Source organism: Lottia gigantea (genome assembly GCF_000327385.1).
Source record: "Lottia gigantea unplaced genomic scaffold LOTGIsca_102, whole genome shotgun sequence".
NCBI classification, from domain to species: Eukaryota; Metazoa; Mollusca; class Gastropoda; family Lottiidae; genus Lottia; species Lottia gigantea.
Window position 1 is genome coordinate 483,019 of NW_008706795.1, and position 22,715 is coordinate 505,733.

At 30.4% G+C, this 22,715-nt stretch overlaps 1 protein-coding gene across 1 annotated transcript; it reads right to left on the minus strand.

Annotated features, from left to right (window-relative positions):
• Window positions 1–1,642: 1,642 nt before the first annotated feature.
• LOTGIDRAFT_237318 (hypothetical protein) lies at window positions 1,643–21,500 on the minus strand (the record flags this gene model as incomplete). Its single annotated transcript, XM_009046494.1, has 26 exons — window positions 1,643–2,627; window positions 3,198–3,341; window positions 3,558–3,641; window positions 4,100–4,213; window positions 4,491–4,542; window positions 4,964–5,184; window positions 5,480–5,709; window positions 6,181–6,319; window positions 7,262–7,394; window positions 9,129–9,395; window positions 9,793–9,910; window positions 10,206–10,533; window positions 10,719–10,846; window positions 11,143–11,331; window positions 11,494–11,692; window positions 12,422–12,661; window positions 12,970–13,182; window positions 13,421–13,525; window positions 13,781–13,873; window positions 14,730–14,750; window positions 15,246–15,416; window positions 15,658–15,900; window positions 16,066–16,154; window positions 16,456–16,759; window positions 20,290–20,496; window positions 21,405–21,500. 26 exons carry the CDS (start codon window positions 21,498–21,500, stop codon window positions 2,604–2,606), a joined length of 4,152 nt encoding a protein of 1,383 aa, XP_009044742.1. The 3' UTR covers window positions 1,643–2,603.
• Between the last annotated feature and the right edge of the window lie 1,215 nt (window positions 21,501–22,715).

Consider the following 22,715-nt stretch of genomic DNA (forward strand, 5'->3'; position numbering starts at 1 on the left):
GACTGGCCTCTTAAGTATTTGTCAAAATAACCGTTTGACCTAATCTAATGACATCTGCTTTAACCAATTCCTTCACTCTCTCACAAAATACCAGTGCTGAAGAGGGAGAAATTTGATTGGTTAAAGCAGGGTTAGGTCAAAAGGTTATTTTGACAAATATATAATAGGCCAGTCTTTAGACCCTAACTGAAGTGGCTACATTAAAAATAAAAAAATGATAATAAAAAAAAGGAATGAAGTTTGGTCTAGTTTCCATTAGACTGGTGTTTTATCTGAGTAATTGTGATTGGGTTAATACCTATGTATATTGATATTTACTATACTAGCATGTTCATCATCATTTTACCATCAATTTTAACTGGTTAGGGTGGGACTGGAACATTATTTAGTCATATTTTAAATGATTATTAATAGAAGCACAAAAAAATATTTAACAGGAGTAATCTTGTGACTCTTGTTACTGATTGTGATCATGACTTGCTGGTTGTGATCATGACTTGCTGGTTGTGATCATGACTTGCTGGTTGTGATCATGACTTGCTAGTATCTTGCTATTAGTTGTGACCATTACTTACTATTTATTACATTTGAACACAAGATACTAAGGGTCACAAATTGCTATCTCATGCTATTCGCTTATCTACATATATGAAATCTACAGCATATTCTCAAGAAGTAAAAATAAGTATCCAAAAGGTGAAATCTTCCCACATCAATCTGATCTTTTTTCATCCGTCCATATTAATACTAGCATTTATACATTATATTTCTATCATCTTATAGTAGTGCCTTGTTTATCAACAAAGTAATCATTGTAAATTATTGTTTTTGATGGAAAAGCATAAGTTTTAAGTATAAGATTTTTATGAGCAAAGACTTATAATGAAAGAGTTCATACTTTTTTTCTTACTGACTAACAATAATAGCTTCATACAATGAATATTGAATTCTTAAGAATAATATAAGAATCTCTGATCTGGTAGAAGTAGCAACTCATTTGTATATTGTATTTAAGATCAACTTTGTATTATAACTTGTTAAATATTATTTTTAATGAAGAAATTATTTATACCACCATTCTATTTGTGTTATATTTGAAGAAGGGAGGGGTTAAAACTTATGATTTGAGATTTTAGAGCCGATATGATAATATCGATAACAATTTGTTTTGCCCCTGATCAATCAATAAAATATGTATCCTGGCCGCAGGTATTTTCAACCCTTTGAGAAGTGTGTAGCAAGATTGCAATCATGGGATATATTAGACTAACCTGAACTCTTCACTTATTGTTAAGGTAGTTTAAGTAGTAATGAATACAGTGTAGATTTGACCTGAATAGTTTCAATAACCAGTTATTTCACTTCAAAACCAAATGGACTTCTACCTGCTCCTGTTATCTTTGATTCACTTGCACCGACAAGGCCACATTTAGTCTTTAATCAACTATGGCTTGTGAAGATTTTGTCAACTGATTTAACAATTTGAGGAACATAATAATGTACAGTGTAGGTTGTTTCAAAGCCAGTAAATATGAGTGTAGAATGAACCCTTGCATAGTGAAACATATGCCCAAATATGTGTAAATGTCTTGCAGAATAAAATATGCTAGACTGATAGATATAAATAACATAAAGAATAATTAAATAGACAACATGATATAATTGAGATCAACAACTAAGATAAATACAATTATTCAATATTTCTAGAAAATAGGACACTTTGGAAGAAGAAAAGGCATTTAAATTTGGAACATTCTACATAAAAATACAATTTGACTAATTAGAAAACAAATACATATATTTATAAGATAATACAGCTATAAAATAACACTAAAAGAAAAATATGTGATAATAAAAAGATTTGACACAATTGAAGCTGTATTCTGTATTGTGATATGCAAATGTGGTGCTAATAAGGAGTGTGGTTGAGGGTCGGCTAAAAACTTGATCATCATGATTAACTGGATGGACTGGCGCCAATAAGGAATGTGTTCAATTAGCTAAAAGGTGTAAACTATCACAGTACATAATAAAAAATACATTAACAAGCACTTTATAAATAACTATCAAAATGGACGAATTTAAATAATAAATCTCAATTTTTCATTTTACAATTTATCACAATTTGAATATAAATCTCAATACCTTATTTTATAATCTAGATAATAAATCTCAATACTTCATATCTTATAATTTATCAAATTTTGAACATATAAATGTACAGAGATTCTTCATTTTTCAAAAAAAAATATTCATGTCAAATAAATATTCATAATATCCTATAACATTCTAATTTCATCTAGAGGATTGCATGCCCTGCAAAAATGCTGAGCTACAAAGTTGTTGATAAAAATGTTCTCCCATTGTCTGACATGTTAAGGTGTTTAAGGTATCCTTAATAAAATATTAAATGTATGAAGATGGTCAATAATAAAATTTCAAATAAATACAATTTTCTACAGATAAATCCTACTTCAGGTGAATTAATATACAATTAAAGCCTATATATATTGAATTTTCTAAATGTAAACATACAGAAACTAAAACATAATCACAGATAGTAAAACATAAAATCACAGATAACAGAGCTATATTCTCATATTCTATTCAACAGCTACTTGTCTATTCTGAAATATAAATAAACAAATCATTATAATACAATATGTAAGATATGATTGCTTTATTCAAGGATATGATATATAATAGTCAAGAGTCAATTATGTGCTTACAACCAATATAACAGTTACAAAGTTAAAAAGTTACATTATACAAGCAATAAAGCAAGACAATTACTGTTATAAATGTAACATGAAACATGAAGGTACAAGGTCAGAATTAAAAAGCTCACTCAAGAAAAATTTTGATTTGCATCTATTAAAAATTTTGTAGCAATTTAAAATGTTCCAGTAATAAACCTTGAAATATACAATTTGATTCGCAGGTTGTCATGATAAATTTTAATTTGGCTAATCAGAGGAAATATTATATTGCTAAAGGCGTCATTTTGAATCGCAAACTGCAATGCGATACCCCTTAAATTGAACCCTGGCAGGGTATGTCAGGATTGATTTTGTGATAGAGGGTGCTATATTTGGATACCTTTTTATGGAATGAATGAAATTTGCCATTTCCATTTGCAGTGCAGAGTGTGTTGCTGTTTGTAAAAAATTTTGAGCTGATTTTGAAAATGAACCTACCATTATTTCACCCTTTAAACTCATAACACGTTGATCTTGTCTGCGTAATTCTTCTTCTTTTGTACTAAGTTGATCTTTTAAAGTTTTTATTTCAAAGTCTTTCTTTTTTAATAATTCTTTCTGTGCTCTTTTTTGTAATATTGACTGAAAAATATAACATATTGCATACATAAAATAACAAAATATTACACTGTTAAAAATAGTGTTCAATACACCAATTTTTTTGTGAGTAATATTTTCTTCATTTATATCTTAATTACCCCATTAATATAGTAATTTTTAATAATAGAAATAGAAGTTTTCTCATCTATGTATTATCTATTTAGCTCTTGAAAATCTATTTATTTAAATTCTCCATACCTTATTATCATCTGATGTATTAGATGGTTTAGGTTTAGATGGAGGTGATTCTAAATGTATTCTTTCATTTTCTAAATGGAATGTCTGAAATTAACATAATCAATATTACCAATAATATAAATCAATAACATAAATAATATTATCCAAAATAATAATGTAATCAATAGTATTATCAATAATATAATCAATTATAATAATATAAATAATATTGATAATGAAAACAATAATATAAATAATCTTATCCAAAATAATAATGTGTTCAATAGTATTATCAATAATATAATCAATTATAATAATATAAATAATAATATTAATAATGAAAACAATAATATAAATAATCTTATCCAAAATAATAATGAAATCAATAGTATTATCCATAACATAATCAATTATAATAATATAAATAATAATATCAATAATGTAATCAGTAAGTAATCTTGAAGTTTTAGAGTCTAATCCATTCTCAGTAGCTAGTACATACAAATGAGAACAAACTACTTTGTACAAACTAAACACAATGAAGTTTCTTATGTTAATGTTACCTTTTTCTCTTTAATAGCCTTATTTAATCTGATTTCTTGATTTAGTCTTTCTTTTGTTCTGTTTAAACATTCTCTTAAATACATTGTTTCTTCAGATCTTCCTTGTACATCATTCTAAAATAAGAAACAGAAAATCATGTAATATACAGGCCATGCTTTTCAAAGGACTTAGTTGTAATCCTCTCTAATACTGAAATCTAAAAACAACAAAGTCGTCTGAAAATATGCTTTATAACCTGATAGCTTTCAACTATCTTCACAGAAAACAAAGCAATATCAAGGAATCAAAATAACAGATTTCAGCAGTCTCTGGGTACTAAAGAACTAAATGACTTTTGGAATTTTCTAATAAGCTTTATAATCAACATCCAATATCCTAAAGGAAACTTACCACTAAGGCCTCTAACTGAACTGATTTCTTTTCTGATACATCTTTAAGTTGGCTGAAATATAAATAATATTAATAATAATAATACTATGCAGGTTGACTCAGCATGATTTCATAAGAGGTTCCTTAAACAAGAAATTTATATCTTTGGAGGTTTTACCTTGAATCAAATGTCAATCTAAAAATCTGCACTTTCTGATATGAAATTATATAATCTCTTTGGTGGCACTTGGTTGGTGAATTCTGAACATGTTCCATCTGTTCCAATTTTGGCTTCAATCAAATGCCATGGAACCGGAATATGTCACATTTAAATTCACCTTTATATTCCTTTCTCTGTCATTTTTAATTCTGTCTTCACCTACTATTTGAACCCTGTTCCAACTTGTTTTTATTGAACATGCAGTTGATTCACTGAATCAGAAATGTGCAGAGCTCACCAATCAAGCACCCCCAATGGTGGAACAGAAACCTACCGTAGTTTGTCAAGGTCCTTTTCATAGTTGGCGAGCATTCCTTCTTTCCTTTCCAAGACTTCTTTCAACATTTGAATTTTCCTCACTAAAGATTCACAAAGTTTTTCTCTCTGTTGTAGAAGTCTAGCTCTGTCATCTCTAGGTAGATGAGCCATTGGTTTGATGACTTCTGCTTCATCAACAGCCAGTGTACCAGCTACACCTCTCAATAAACTGAAATACTACAAAATCATGTTTTATTAGTATAAAGTTCCTAGACAAACAAATTAAATTCAGTCTTGATTTTTTGGTATTTATTTTTCTCCATTGCAATCAAACAACTTTTCTACCCCAATTGCATACAGTGACCTTATTTTAAACCACTCAAAGCATTTATATAGAAACTGATTCTAGACACACTGTGATTGGTTAAAAATAATGTTATTAGAACTTGACGGTGGTATAAGACTTGTGAGACTAAAATGAAGACGAAAACTTTAATGTAATAGAATTTTCAATATTAAAGTTAAGACTTACTGATTGTTCACTGTGATCTAAAGAATCTTGAGTTTCTTTATGAGCTGTTCGTTCTATGTCAGCTTCAACACCACCTTTAGCTGCTGCTCCTCTAGCTCTGTTAATTTCTCTATCTAATACACTACGTCCATTTAATACATTATCTTCACTCAGAGCTTGGTTAGCTTTCATTTCAGCCAATTCTTTCTTCAATATTACTACTTGCTGTAAGGCTTGATCATGTGTTGGCACTGAAAGTAGAATAATGATTATTAACACATCATAAATGTAAATCACAGAGAAACCTGCAAGATGATACATACATTTCTGGGATGTTAGTATCAATATATATACAAAACAAACAACAATCTGGGCCCCAAGGTGTTCATGATAGTTGAGTGCATTTTACTCGACACTGCCTCAGTACTGATTGTACAGTTCTGATTTAAATCGTTACATTTGATAGGTTAAATTGAATGAATGGTTATAATTGGTTCTAATCTTGAAAGACCAGTGATCATGAATAAACCTTCTTTTCTCATTATTCCAGTCAACCCAGTTGCAAACAATTATGGTATCTGAGAATGATCAATGGCAAGACGTTTGGTCAGCTGGTAGACAAGTCCTTGTCAACCTAAGTAGTTATCCTTATCAAAAATGAATGTTTTTACTTTCTTTCTCACAATATAAATGATAAAGCAGTTTATTTTCAGTTTACTTACATGGTGGTCTAGCATGTTCTAAAGACTTTAATCTGCCACGTAGTTCAGCTAAAGCTTCCCTCTGTCTCATTATAACTGCTTCATGTCTCTCACCACGACACTGTGCACCAAGGGCAGATAATTCAGTTGTAATTTTACCCTGAAATATATCATCCCATTTAATTTAATCAAATATAAAATATTTAAGGATCAATATAAAAATAAAATTATAACAATACTTGACACATACACAACACCAATATGGTGACATTTATTGGATTATTGGACTTTGTCAAGTTGAATACCATCTTCTATATTAGCATATTGACGTGGGAACCTCTGGTTAAAAATTTTTCCAACTGTACATAGTTTGGCAAACCTTTCTAAAGGTCTATACTTGCAAATTTAGAAATTTTTACAAAGTCTTAAAGTACTCTGAAGTTTTAAAACTATTCCACAAGGTCAAAATCATCTTGAACTAAAAGACTCTACCTATCCTTTATTCCACAAGGTCAAAATCATCTTGAACTAAAAGACTCTACCTATCCTTTATTCCACAAGGTCAAAATCATCTTGAACTAAAAGACTCTACCTATCCTTTATTCCACAAGGTCAAAATCATCTTGAACTAAAAGACTTTACCTATCCTTTATTCCACAAGGTCAAAATCATCTTGAACTAAATGACTCTACCTATCCTTTATTCCACAAGGTCAAAATCATCTTGAACTAAAAGACTCTACCTATCCTTTATTCCACAAGGTCAAAATCATCTTGAACTAAAAGACTCTACCTATCCTTTATTCCACAAGGTCAAAATCATCTTGAACTAAAAGACTCTACCTATCCTTTATTCCACAAGGTCAAAATCATCTTGAACTAAAAGACTTTACCTATCCTTTATTCCACAAGGTCAAAATCATCTTGAACTAAATGACTCTACCTATCCTTTATTCCACAAGGTCAAAATCATCTTGAACTAAAAGACTCTACCTATCCTTTATTCCACAAGGTCAAAATCATCTTGAACTAAAAGACTCTACCTATCCTTTATTCCACAAGGTCAAAATCATCTTGAACTAAAAGACTCTACCTATCCTTACCTCATGATCTAAAAGATCTAACTGTTTCCTCTGTTCTTCTCTCTCATCATTCAATCTGGCTTCATATTCTTTTATAATATTGACATTATCATCCATACTATCTTTATACTGTCTTACTATATCTTTCTCTTTACTGAAATATAATAACTTTTATAATATTGACTTTATCATCCATACTATCTTTATACTCTCTTACTATATCTTTCTCTTTACTGAAATATAATAACTTTTATAATATTGACATTATCATCTATACTATCTTTATACTGTCTCACTATATCTTTCTCTTTACTGAAATATAATAACTTTTATAATATTGACTTTATCATCCATACTATCTTTATACTGTCTCACTATATCTTTCTCTTTACTGAAATATAATAACTTTTATAATATTGACTTTATCATCCATACTATCTTTATACTGTCTCACTATATCTTTCTCTTTACTGAAATATAATAACTTTTATAATATTGACTTTATCATCCATACTATCTTTATACTGTCTCACTATATCTTTCTCTTTACTGAAATATAATAACTTTTATAATATTGACTTTATCATCCATACTATCTTTATACTGTCTCACTATATCTTTCTCTTTACTGAAATATAATAACTTTTATAATATTGACTTTATCATCCATACTATCTTTATACTGTCTCACTATATCTTTCTCTTTACTGAAATATAATAACTTTTATAATATTGACTTTATCATCCATACTATCTTTATACTGTCTCACTATATCTTTCTCTTTACTGAAATATAATAACTTTTATAATATTGACTTTATCATCCATACTATCTTTATACTGTCTCACTATATTTTTCTCTTTACTGAAATATAATAACTTTTATAATATTGACTTTATCATCCATACTATCTTTATACTGTCTCACTATATCTTTCTCTTTACTGAAATATAATAACTTTTATAATATTGACTTTATCATCTATACTATCTTTATACTGTCTTACTATATCTTTCTCTTTACTGAAATATAATAACTTTTATAATATTGACTTTATCATCTATACTATCTTTATACTGTCTCACTATATCTTTCTCTTTACTGAAATATAATAACTTTTATAATATTGACTTTATCATCTATACTATCTTTATACTGTCTTACTATATCTTTCTCTTTACTGAAATATAATAACTTTTATAATATTGACTTTATCATCTATACTATCTTTATACTGTCTCACTATATTTTTCTCTTTACTGAAATATAATAACTTTTATAATATTGACTTTATCATCCATACTATCTTTATACTGTCTCACTATATCTTTCTCTTTACTGAAATATAATAACTTTTATAATATTGACTTTATCATCCATACTATCTTTATACTGTCTCGCTATATCTTTCTCTTTACTGAAATATAATAACTTTTATAATATTGACTTTATTATCTATACTATCTATATACTCTCTTACTATATCTTTCTCTTTACTGAAATATAATAACTTTTATAATATTGACTTTATCATCCATACTATCTTTATACTGTCTCACTATATCTTTCTCTTTACTGAAATATAATAACTTTTATAATATTGACTTTATTATCTATACTATCTATATACTGTCTTACTATATCTTTCTCTTTACTGAAATATAATAACTTTTATAATATTGACTTTATCATCCATCAGTCAAACTTCAGTAGGGACCTTGGCTGAAATAGGCAAGATGTCTGAAGATCGCATAGCATGAAACTCTGAGTAACAACATGTTTAAGGTTCTGTTTTAATATTTCTATATCTTTATCACTCTAGAATTATGTATTGAGCACTATTTTAAGAGTAATAATATTTTGTTATTGTGGTATATAAATACTTACAGCAATGCAGCTTCCAGTGTTTTCATTTCTGCTTTCTGTTTGTCTACAATCTTTGATAACTTAGCTAACTGTTGACGAGTTTCATTCAAATCTTTTTCTCTTCTGCATAGAATTTCACGATTCTGCTCCATTTCCTGTTTTTGGTTTTCTGAGAGTTCCCCAGTGATATCAGATAATCTAGCAGATGCACCAGTTAAATCACGTCGTAATCCAGTGATAACATCTTGCTGTGCTGTTAATTGTTTCTTTAATTCAGAGTTATCTAACCTAAAACATATTACAAATTCACACTAAGTATAATTTTGAATACAATGCATGAAGTGAATGTGAATAATCTCTGTAACTATAAACTATGTGCACCATGTTCTGACAAACAAGTTGGCTCAATACAGACACCATAATAGTGAGTGTCTGCCACAAGGTTGTCTAAGATTACCAATAATTTTGATTTTAATATGTGACAAAAAAATGAAATGCAAAAGCAAATAAGGCTGACAAACCAAAGTATTCAATATTGAAATTGTATTTGCGAGCGACACACAAATATTTCATATGCAAAAAAAGACCATGTCAAAGTCTGTGCTACTACTATTTTGTTTTTCAGAAACCTGCATTATGAACCCAGAAACAGTACTGTTGTGTGATAAACAGTCTTATTTTTTACCTTAAAACAGATATCAGGTGTTCAAGAGCTGTCATTTCCTCAGTATTTCTCTGTAGAACAACTTTAGGTTTTGGAGGTATAGAAGGTTTCTGTGCTTTATTCAATTCCGTTTTTAAGTCTACAAAAAAACCCCAAAAATTGCTCAATTTCCACTAGTATGTTTCTGTATTAGTTATTCTTGGGTATATAGAATTGTTCCCTTTCAGAAAGTCACATATTGATCTGATCTATACCAAAAAATGACTAAGTTTTGGTATATAATGATTAAAAGACGACTGGGGAAACATGTCAAACTGTTACATAAAACTTTAACCAGTGATTGTTGTTCCATACAGCTGTGTCTATATATATCGTACTTCCAATGCTAAATGCTATTTATAGACAGGGAGTAATACAGAGTTGACCATTCTTACCTTGTACTTTACAATTCAAAGCTTTAATCTGTTCTTCATATTCAGCATTAATTCTAGTGACTTTAGCTAGACGTTCTTCCATAGCACAGATAGTGACGGCATGTTGACTGACTTGTTGTTTATGATGTAGGATCTCATCCTGGTGGGCCTGATCTTTCTCTGATAACTGTTTATTGATCTCTTCCATTTCTAGTTTCTTTGATTGGTCTAATTTTATTAAATCAGCTCTTAATTGAGCTTCTGAGGACCTCAACATATCAAACTGGGCCAGGATATTGGAGGCTTGCTCTAGTTTATTTGCTTGTTCTTCTTCTTGTTTAGTAAAGGACTGAAGAAAAAAATAAGCGGATATTCAATTATAAATAACAATGTGGCAAGGGAATAGGCTTATAAATCTCTTCAATTGATTTAATGGCTGANATGTAGTTTAGATACAAAAGAAAATGGAAAAAAAAAATCATTTTCTACAGATTCTTTGGAGACGGACTATAATTCAAAAAGAAAGAGGCCCACCTCTCGTAATTGTTCTAGAGCACTTTCTAACTCTTCTATTTTACGTTTATCAGAACTCTCCATACTTTCTCTCCTCTCAGATTCTAACAGTCTGATTTCATCTATAGCTTTATTCAATTTCTCTTCTCCTAAAAATATAGGGTAGATAATGTATTTGAATATTAAATCATTTATTATCAATACTCTAATGACTCTTCTGGTAGACAATACTTCCTTCATCTAGTTATCTTAACACGTTTCAGTCCAATTCCACAAAGATTTATTGATTTATTCTATTTTAGCTTCGCTGCAATAAATTGTGGTGGGTGTCCAAAGAGGGACCAATTTTGCTGACTCTTTCACAATACCTGTGCTGCTCAGAATTGATTTTAATATGAGAAGTTTAGGCGTTTCACCCGTTTCAACTTTTCACCCACTAACATACCTTCTAATCTTGCTTTTTCTACAGCATCTTTCATATCATTTTCCATTTGTTCTGTTAAACTCTTTATCTTTTGTTCAAATTCTTCTTTATGAGAAACATCAGCGTCTGTTAGTTGAGTTTCTAATCTGGATTTCTCTTCTAAGGCAGCCAACAATTTTTCATTGATTTGAAGAATATGTCTATCAGGACCTATAGTAAAAAGCATACAATATCTGTCACCAAGATGGCGTCTTAATTGATTTTGTGTTTCTACACCTTATTATCTCAGCTGAGGCTTCATACAAAATTGGAAAGGTTTTTCATAAACCTGAAGAAAATCAAATAAAAGGCAGATTGAATTGTGCTGCTTACCTTCATTTGAGAGTTTAACATTCACACCACATGTTTCTAGAGATGTCTCTATAGATTGTTCCCATGACGACACAGTTTTCAAGATGTCTGCCACCACATCTCGCATCCATGTAAATGAATCATCTGTAGCTACAGAATTCAGGATGTCAATTTCTTGATTTACGGTTTCACATTTCATTCCCTTTTCTTTTAATCTATTCTGGAAACGATATTAAGCAAGAATTCAAAATTCACCTTCAAAGTAAACCAATACAATAATTGAAACCTTTTGTGAAGATACTTAACTACTATCTTGTCTTTACTTTTCAAGCTATGCAGATGACAGATTCAAAAGCAGTATAGCAACATAACTGTTAAGTGTACTAAAAATTATTAAATCATACTGTCATTCAACCAGCCTCAGATTTAAAATTTTCAATCAGACAGCATTTAACATTTAAAATGGCAAATCAGACAGCCTTAGGTTTAAAATGGTCAATCACACAGCCTCAGATTTAATGAGACATCCTTAGATTTTAAATGGTCAATCAGACAGCCTCAAATTTAAAATGGTCAATCAGACAGCCTTAGATTTAAAATTGTCAATCAGACAGCCTTAGGTTAAAATGGTCAATCACACAGCCTCAGACTTAATGAGGCATCCTTAGATATTAAATGGTCAATCAGACAGCCTCAAAATTTAAAATGGTCAATCAGACAGCCTCAAATTAAAATGGTCAATCAGACAGCCTTAGATTTAAAATGGTCAATCAGACAGCCTTAGATTTAAAATGTTTTGAATTTATGAGCCAGCCATAACTTTAATATTTAAGAGTTAATTTAAAATTCAATCATATTTAAACTTATCAAATCAAATTATTATTACTATTTTTAATCTGCAGGCCATAAAAAGCCCTTTATGATTTTTTGCACCTTATTTACGTCTTACCAAACTGGCATCAAGATGTTCCTGTAATTTCTGACTATTTTCCATAAGTTCATCTTTGCTGGATTCAGCCTCCTGTTTCTTGGTTTCTAATTCAGTTATAACTGTCTTTAAACTACCACGCTCTTCAATTAATTTCTTTAAAGTCTCTAACAGATCATCGTCTGTTAATTCAGTTTCAGGGGCAGATAATCCTGAGGAACCATATGTGACTTGAATAACTCTATTTCTAAATCTCTCCAACTGAAACGTAAAATACACAAAATATTTAATTTTCAGAAAATATGCAATAAGAATAACCTTGGTTCGATTCTGATCTCTGAAGAATATAATCTATGAAAAATGTTGGTCTTTGAGCTATTTTCAAGACCTCAAAACTCTCAATTCACAGATCAGGGAATTTCAAGAAAAAATGATAACAATTTAATGAAGCTATACCAAGTATATAAAACAATCCACATTATGATCATATAAAGCAAATACTTAAATGTCAGTCAAGTCTGGTAGGAGTTCCAATATGATTGGCTTTAAGGTTTTTAAAAAATTCTTACCCTTTTGGTTGCTTGTTCAAGATCTACTCTGACAACACGTTCTGTTCGTTGCATGTCTAAATATTGAGATTTTGCTGTATCTAATTCTGTTTGTAATTTTCTATTCTTGTCCTTTTCTTCAAACAGTTGTGTTTTAACATTATCTACTTCCCCTCGTAACGTTGTCACTAAATCTTGGAATTCTAAAGTTTTTGTCTCTGCATTTTTAAATTTCTGGAAAAAATTGTACATAAATTGTAATGTATAAACAACGCATTTATAAGGTTAAGTCTTTGTGGAAAGAAGGGTTTTAGTCTGCAAAATGTACAGACCTAGTGTGGAAAAAACACTTTGGTACAGGTGGTCAAGTCAAGGTAGGCCTATACAAGTTTAACTTATGTTTTACTCGTCCCAAAATGGCTGCCTTAAACTTCCTTAAAGTACCAATCAGATTTAAACATGAAACACATACCTGTCTTAAACTCATTAACTCTCTATCTCTGGCATTATTAGTCTCTACATTTTGTTTATTCTCTGCTAGGGATGATGCAGCATAATTTTCTTTCAATTTAGTTATCTAAAATTAAACAAATTCAATATAAAGAGATCTCAATATAGAGACAATTTTAATCCTACTTGCCAGTAGTGCTAACAGTGATATATAATATCTATAGCACAGTTTTCATGAAGGGTTTTTAAAATTGGATAGCGACAGACAGATTGTAGAGTGGTTTTCTTATTATGTATTATTGCTGCAAATGCCATGGTGCTTGACTTCTTGATCTGATCAATATTTTGAATTTTCAATGTTAAATTCCCATTCTGTACTAACCTTATTATTAGCTGCTGTTAGTTGAATATCTCTCTCTCGTAATTCCTTCTTCACCATTTCTAATTCACGATTTAATTTACTGAGAGAAGAATCCTAAATAAAGATATTGTTAGTTTAATACAGCTTCATGTTTCATTTAAACCTTGATTGAAGTAATACATAGATGAATTGTTCAACTAAATAGAAAAGAAAACTATCTAAAACCTGCTTAACATAGCACTGTACATTTTTATGTATTTATGGTTCTAGTTTTGTATTCAAAAAATGAGGCATAAAATATCAGTCTTCAGAGCTGGTACTTCTGTCTGCAAAATGTAATCACGACTCCTGTTTATATAGTGCAATTTAGATTACAAGTTTATTAATATTAATATATTTATATTTATAAATCAGTCTCAAGCTTTGTTAATGTGCTTCACTAAAAACTCAACCATTTATAGAGTAGGTTGCAAACATCAACTAAGAGATTTTTTTGTTTAAACTGTAACATGAGTAATGGTATTAACATTAACCATTAGTTATCTATTCTACTGATACATATACATTTAGATACAACATTGGGAAACGGAGAATTAACTGAAAATAGATTTTTTACGGAATTAATTGATCTTCCATATCTTATTATTCTTATGATAAATATTAGGAAGCCCTCGAATTCTTTACATGCAAACTAAGATTCAAAGGCATACATTAATCAACAATTCACCAAGCATCATATAGCAAGCATAACACTACCAATATTATAACAACATTGGTTATATTGGCATGAGAGAAAGGCATTGTTTCATGGAAAATTGTAGGAAAACTGAAGATGTGTAAAATTTCAAAGATAAATATTCTGAACGAACCAAAGAAGAAATAAACAAGGAAAGTAAAGTGTGATAAACATGCAGTGTGATTATTCTAACACACAGTGTGTATATAACAGTATTTTACTTATCACACTTACCAATATAGTATCTTCCTCACACTAAATATATATATATATATATATACTAGATTGTTAGCCTCTATCATACATATTGCATGCAGGACATATTGCATTAAGGATATTTTGCATAAAGGACATTTTGCATAAAGGGACATTTTGCGTAAAGGACACTTTGCATAAAGGACACTTTGCATACAGGACAGTTTACATACATGACAAATTGGGAAAAAGGTTAAGACATCACAAGCCCTTTAATAAAGCAAATGTGAAAGGAAGGTATCAAATGGATCAGCTTCTGTCAAATAAACTTTGCATATATCATTAATGCTTTGTTACTGTGTTTGTTTATATGTATAAAACAAATCATAGGGAGAAGGATGTTGATTGGCCGGTTTGAAAATCATGAATATGATTACCTATTACCTCAATACAAGGATTAAAGACTATATAATATAAATGTAATGTCTCCTAAATTTTTCACAGATTTTCACCCTCAACAGTCAAGCCCTGAAAAATTTTGCACCAGATACCTACCTTGGAGGACATGTCTCTCTGCATTTGAGTTACTAATCCTGACGTTATATTTTTATCTTTTCTTAATCTCTCCATTTCATTACGAACAGAACTCAATTCTCTAACTCTCTCTGATAATTCTTGACGAACAATATTGGGAGTGTCAGGTGATTCCAGTTTTAACTTAGAAATCTATAATTGTGAGGTGATAAAACAAAGGATAGTAAAGTTTACAAATGAAATGTGTATGATGTGCGCCATGATTTGCGTCTGGTGGTTGCTCAAGGATGCAAAAACTAAAAATTCAGTGGATCAGAGTCATATCGAATGTTCAGTGCTAATGTTTAGAGAATTTAAAAAAAAAAAATATTAAACAAAAATCTATCACTTAAGTTAAAAGAAATATTAAGTGAACAAAGAAAGAATAATGTACCTGTTCTTTTAGAATGGCAATTTCACTTTTCTTCCCAGCAACTTCATTTTCTAGAGACATGAGTCTTTGGGTGAGTTCCATGTCAGTGACATGTTGCTGCTGGTCATCGAATGAGGACATTTGACTATGAAGGTCAAGGTTTTCTTGACGTAATTTTTGTACCATTTGATCTTTACGGAATGAATCCATCTCAACACCTCGTAGTCTCCCCACTTCTTCTGTCAACTGTAGAAGTTTTTGTTCCTAGAAAATGTAACACTGTAAGTTAATTCTATTTTTCAACACTTTATTGTTCTTTTTAGAATCATGAACTTTGCTAATGTCATATCATACCAATGAATTCTTGATGATTTAGGTTTTTCTAAAGCATGCTTGATTTGACATGATATCTGATATTCTTCCACTTACCTTTTCTTGCATCATAATCATGAGATCATTAGGATTAGTTACTGAAGAGATGACATTAGTTGTAACTTGACGACCACCAGTCCAGTTCCCTACAAAACCAAAACTTAGTTTTGAAAAAAAGAAGCAATTTAGACTGTCATATCTAAAAGGTTCAATTATGGTTTGGGGTACATCTTTTGAGTAGATGAATTTGGATCAGTTGATTACTGATTGGGACTATATTGTTATATAACAAATATATACAATTAAAAGATCATTACTATTAGCAGTGTCCAATGAAAGGAATTGTGACCAATCCTTTATAATTTTATCAACTCTAGAGGTCTTTCTATGCTAGTACCTACAACCTTCATCATTGGCCTAGTTCAGACCTATAACATCTGTTCTAACCTGATTGCTGTAGTATGGATGGTTGTTGTTGAATAGTGGTAACAACTTGTCCATTTGGTAATCTCCCCTCAAAACTCCCTCTTCTAATAGATCCAGCACTAGATGGTCGAGTTCTCAATGGGGGCCGAGGTAAAGGACTTTGTTGGTTTTGCTGAACCCACATACCAGAGGGGGGTAAGGCAGTGACAGTAGTAGTAATATAAGGTAAATTTGACTGATCATGACTTGTTGTAGCAGGTTGATCACCTATAACTGTTAATGGCTGGGTCCATGCTGGTCTCTGTTGCACTGGTGGATAAATGACCTGAAGAATGAAAATGCAATATTAATTTCAAATGACTATCAAAATATAACCTTTTAAAGTCTGGAGTAATGTCACAAATTCAATATATGTAGTCTCTAAAATGTCTTATAATTCAATATTAGATCACCATTAAACACTGTTCAAAATAAATGCATCTAGTTTTGAAATCTTAACAGAGAACATACATGATATTAAAGCCACCCTGATATGAGCAAACATCTCACTGCCCTTCATATATTTCTCATGCTATTTCACAAAGACTTTAATTATTACAGTAAATGTCCTTTTTGCAGACAGAAATATGGTGCAAGTAAAGGTAAAATTAGTGTAGAAGCTTACTGTTAATTTGTGTAGATATCATGCACATTGTTCAAATCTGTGATATGTGCTCTATCAGTTTTTATATCATTATAAAATAGCCTGTATGAGACCTCTTGACAGAAAGTCTAAAGATAGCTTGCGAGGCAAGGTAACATACGCCCACTACCAGCTGTCAGAAATGATAACAAAACCTTTAGTGGCTTAATAATGAATTTTCAAATAAATCTTAAAATGATCTATAAGTCCAGGCAAAATCCTAAAACAGTTCATCAAGTTATCATCAAATTCAAACACGAACAATGTCTCATCGCTCTAAACACAAGGGCAATAATTCTGAAACTGTTCATCATCCGAGTATTACCAATTTCTAACTTGATTATATTATATGAATATCTAGTCTCATCAAGATCAGATAAAAACTGTAGTCTCTTCGTGCCTACAAGCCAAATTTGACACGTTTTTACTAAATCAAGGGCAATAACTCTGAAACCGTTTTTCCACTTATTACTGATTTCGAACTTGTCCGAGATCTCATCAATATATACAATCATACCAAGTTTCATCAAGATGGGATAAAAACTGTAGTCTCTATCGTGCCTACAAGTCAAATTTGATGCATTTTTACTAAGTCAAGGGCAATAACCGTTCTTCCGATTATTACCAATTTCGAACTTATCCGAGATCTCATTAATATATACTTGCATACCAATTTTCACCAAGATCGGATAAAAACTGTAGTCTCTATCGCGCCTACAAGAAATGTGGACGGACCGACGGACAGGGGCGACATTTCCATGTGGGCGTATAAAAACTGGAGATTTAAGACAAGTCTGCCAGTAGACTTTAATTTAATTGTATATGAATAAGCAGTGAGATTTTCACCAAGAAAAAAGATACAGACAGCTGGAAGATTCCTTTGACTAGCAAAAAATTTAGAAACAAAGGCCTAAAGAAACTTTTATTTTTTCCTATGCTACAAATTTGTAAAGACTTTTGTTGTGTTTAGTTATTTTATAATGAAAATCAATAATCTGAAGAGATCAATATTATCTATTAATATAACCTTACTACCGTACTGATTATAATAATATATTACTCTGTCACTAATGATAATCAATATTCATTTAAATACATTATTAGACTACCAACAAATATATAGCTTAGTGAGTTTGTGTACATTTGTAAATAAAAATGCCTCTTATCAAACAAATAATCTTTTTTATTTTTTAATTTTGTATATCTATATTTGACAATTTGTTATCAAATTACAATGTTTCTTAAACCCTAGATTCAAGTTTCCTGCAAATGCAGTTTATGATTACAATTTCTTTTTTATTTTTTATCTTTCATTGTAATCTAACAAGTTTTCCACTAAGGTTGTGTTCTAATGAAGTTATTTTCAACCAATCAAATTTAAAACCCATTTCTTTCTAAAAATGAAATCTTAGGGATGGCACACCCCAGACTGTCATATTGCTCAATTTTGGAGATGAAAAAGGAAAGAAATATTAATCTGATTCTTGCATTATATTTTGTAATGAAAATGAAAAGGGGTAAGGGTAACTAAAATAAAACATTATCAAGGACTTTTAAAATATTATACTTTTTGTAATGAATCTAAAGTAGAAAGTGGTCAATCATTTCTAATAGATCTAATAGATCTCATGTGAACGTAACTTAATGTTGCTATACACATACAATGATAACAGATTAACAATAAGACCTATAGATCTACACAATATATAGGTTACACTTACTTTATATTCTATTAAACATAATTCTACTTTCTTAACATGCAGTTAACAATAAAGTATTATTCGTTACCGGCCCGTTGACAATAGACCAATTTACTTTTATTATTTGTCTATTGTGTAGGGCAAAATAGATTTCAATGTAGCCATCATATCATAATCAGGTAATAAAATTTCAAAGCAGAATCACTGTCTCAAGTTGTTCAAATTGTTTTAGGACTATTGGCAACATATCATATGCCAATAAATCTTGCCAAAATTCTTATAAAAAGAAAAGTTTTATGTTTTATTCAACCTGATTAGTTAAAAAAGGTAATGCGATGCAATGTAGGCTACAGTGTGCGAAAGTTTGCCAAGACAGTCAAATAGTCTGCTCTGTTTTTGATTCCTCATAAGCACAAGGAAAAAAGGGTGAATTTGATGAAGGAAAATAAGATAGGTCAATATTACCACTAGAGAATGGAAGAAAACCTCGAAAATACTTCAATTAAAAAAGGTTGCCTGATTGGTATCACTATTACATATTAATGGATGTTAGTACAAGAGGCTAACCACTGCCTTTTTTAGAATTATCACAGTTTTAAAGAAATTGAGATATATAAAGCTACCGGTACTAACAACATTTTCAACAACAATCATTGTTATAACAATTATAACATATATATAAGTATTTCTGACACCATATTGATGCAACAATGGGCATACCCTAACTGAGATATTGTGCAAATTTTCAAATTTGAAGCAGGGCTTTGTATTTGAGGGGTGTGATCACACTCTTACATCTTGATTGGTGTTTGTGAGGTGTGAGAGTGCAATCACACGCCTCAAATACAAAGACTCGCTTTAACATCTGTGAATTTGCACGATATGCCAGAAATGGTTACCAGTAATTCCTTTTTCAACAATTTTGGCCCCTTTTTGCAATTTATCATAAAAAAATATTAATCTCAAAATGGCGATTTATGACATATTCAGTAACTGTCTTTTCATATAATGTCTTGATACCATTTTAACAAAGATCAACAAACCATATAAATAAAGTATTAGAATTTCAAAAAATTTTTTTTTTACATTTAAGGAAACTAGAAAGGACAATCAACTACATTAAAAAAAAAATTTTAATTTAGTTACTTAAATCAAGTGTTTGTGCAAAGCTAGCATGCTTTATGTAAAAAAAACATGCAAAATACCTTTGGTATATTTCTTTGTGTTATATTTGGTTGAAGCTGAAATTGTGTAAGTTAATGAAGATAACTCTGCAGTATGATTTTATTTAACAATGTACTGGTGCAAATTGTAATTTTGAAAAGTGATACAGATAGCTAACCTTGTGCTTTATCGACAGCCCACAAACAAATATTCAGATATCTATATCCCTGTTTAATTTATCTAAAAATGATTCTTCATTTATGTGCCTTATCTTTTCCAAAAAAATAAACTTTAAAAGATTGTACTTACTGGAGGGGGATTTTCAATAAAGAGTTCGTATGTTGCACCATTGGAACCAAACTGTATCATATCAGAAGGAGCCAGACGAACAGCTGCATTCTGTACCCGTACATTATTAATATATGTACCCTGAACTGTATTTAAATCTTGTAATACATAACAATCTTCTATATCATAGTATTCTATTACAGCATGTTGATAATCTACACCAGGTATCTAAAATAAATAAACCAAATACTAACGATACGAACTGCAAAACGAAACCCGAAATCTAAAACAACATTTTGGCTAAACATTGGTAGTAGTTAATTAACTTTTCACATGAGGAAGTATATCAATCATAACTGAGTAAGTATTTCATAATGAAAAGTGGTATTAGGTGTCTATGCATGTAAAATACGCAAGAAAATTATTTTACATATATATCATACTTATAGGTTTACAGTCTTTCTGTTGAGTTCTCTGAATGGCTGTATTTGCTAGAACACAAACCAATCAAATCTCTCCATTTACAAAAAAAGTGTCTCACGAAAACTAAAGATGTCAAAATATTAGATGGAGTTTGTAATAACTTGACATTGTGAAGATTGGACTTGATAAAACAATCAAATTTTCAAGTCATTAATATTAGATTATTAACAGATACCATAACTTTGAAAGATTTATGTGAGAATGGCGTACTGTGATCTCCTATAGCTCAAATTGATTTACTGATGTTCAATGTCAAGGGAGATAATATGTCTAAAGTGGAATAATCAAGACCTAAATATTGACTAACATATGGCATTGTTTAATCCAGATGAAGGCTACAGATTTATATAGTCTGGAATATTTGATTTAAATAACACAAACTATGATGGTAAATTCTACATCTACAATAATATGTCATATGAAATATCCAGGCATAAGATAACTGTAGATCTAGATATATTACTGTAGTAGATCATTTGCCACTCATAATACTATTTCATACATCTGATCAGCCTAAGAGTCTATCCCAATGCCCAATAAATATTCAAAAGAATTCCATTGGACTGTATTACAATGTATGTATTATCAAGGAGGCCAATTAAAATTAAGAATGACACCAAACCCTGACAAAATACAGGAAATGATACCGATACCTTGATAGTTACATCACATCCTTCTCTGCCAATAGTAGTTACTTTTGGAGACAATGGAAATAAATGTCCATCACCACCTTTCAAAAAGGCCTTCATGATGTATTTATTGCAATTTGTCACTGTTTGTCTATGTCGGCAACTTCAAAGAAACAAGTGCCCGTTAAATGTTTATATCCGTTTTCCTATAGAAAAACGACACAAATATAGTCCTCGCTTGTTTTATCCTATTATTCTCTTCTCCATCTTTAGTTTTTAAATATGTTTAATCCTAAAAAAATATCCCTCCTCCAGTTAAAACTGTATCAACACGCATGATAAATTTTGTTTCTAACTTGACAACCATGTAAACATTCTTAGCCTCCAATCCAAAATGGTGGACTTATGTCATAAAAATGTTTCTGAATCAACGAAAGATGTCAGAAATTAACAAAAACAATAGAATGGCCTATCAATTAACAAACGTGTTTTTCAATCAAACCTATTAAATTTGGATTCATTCCTTAAATTCTATAAATGTTTTTTTTCATTATCACATTTTGTTCGAGATTATGACAAATGAAATGCTACATTCAATACAGCTATAAAAACGTGATCACTATTTATTCGGGAAAATTATAGTAGTAGTAGATAATCCGAATGATTCCAAAAAATATACTACGGACTAAATGTTATTGGCGGCAATCTTCTTTAAAATACAGATCTAGTAATTGTAATTTGAAATCTAATTTCAATCTTGTTTCAACCTAGTTTCAATCCAGTTTCACTTTAATCCGAACCATCTGCCTTTATTCCAGTTTTTCGTGGTAGTAAAATTTTCTTTCATTGTAGAATAATCTTATCAGTTATACCCATTTTATCGGATTGTAAGCTAGCTCATACAGCCCATTAGAGCCATCGACATAAAATATTTGGGTTAAGTTTACAAACCTTCGGTAGATGCTTATAATCCAATCAATCGTTGCATTTATACATACTTATGTGACAGTGTGGTTATTTCTAGAGAGACTGTCTCTTTAAACAGTTCAGTGGTTGATTAGTTTTTTTTTTAGCTACAAGCACACTTCACTGCATAAGCCAATCACCTATGAATACCCTTTTTTCTTTCTATTTTTATCTTGGGGTTCACCTTTCTCTTTGCTCTGGGGTGAGCTGTCTTCGCCTTTACCCTAGCTACTGTGTGTGTAGTGTGGTAGTCGTATTCTATTATATAAAATTTATCATGTCTCTGTTATTTATTTCTGAAGTATAGCTTTAAGTCTCTTTTTCTTCCCTAGTTTATCCACGGTAGCTTTAAGTTGTTTACAAGCAGAG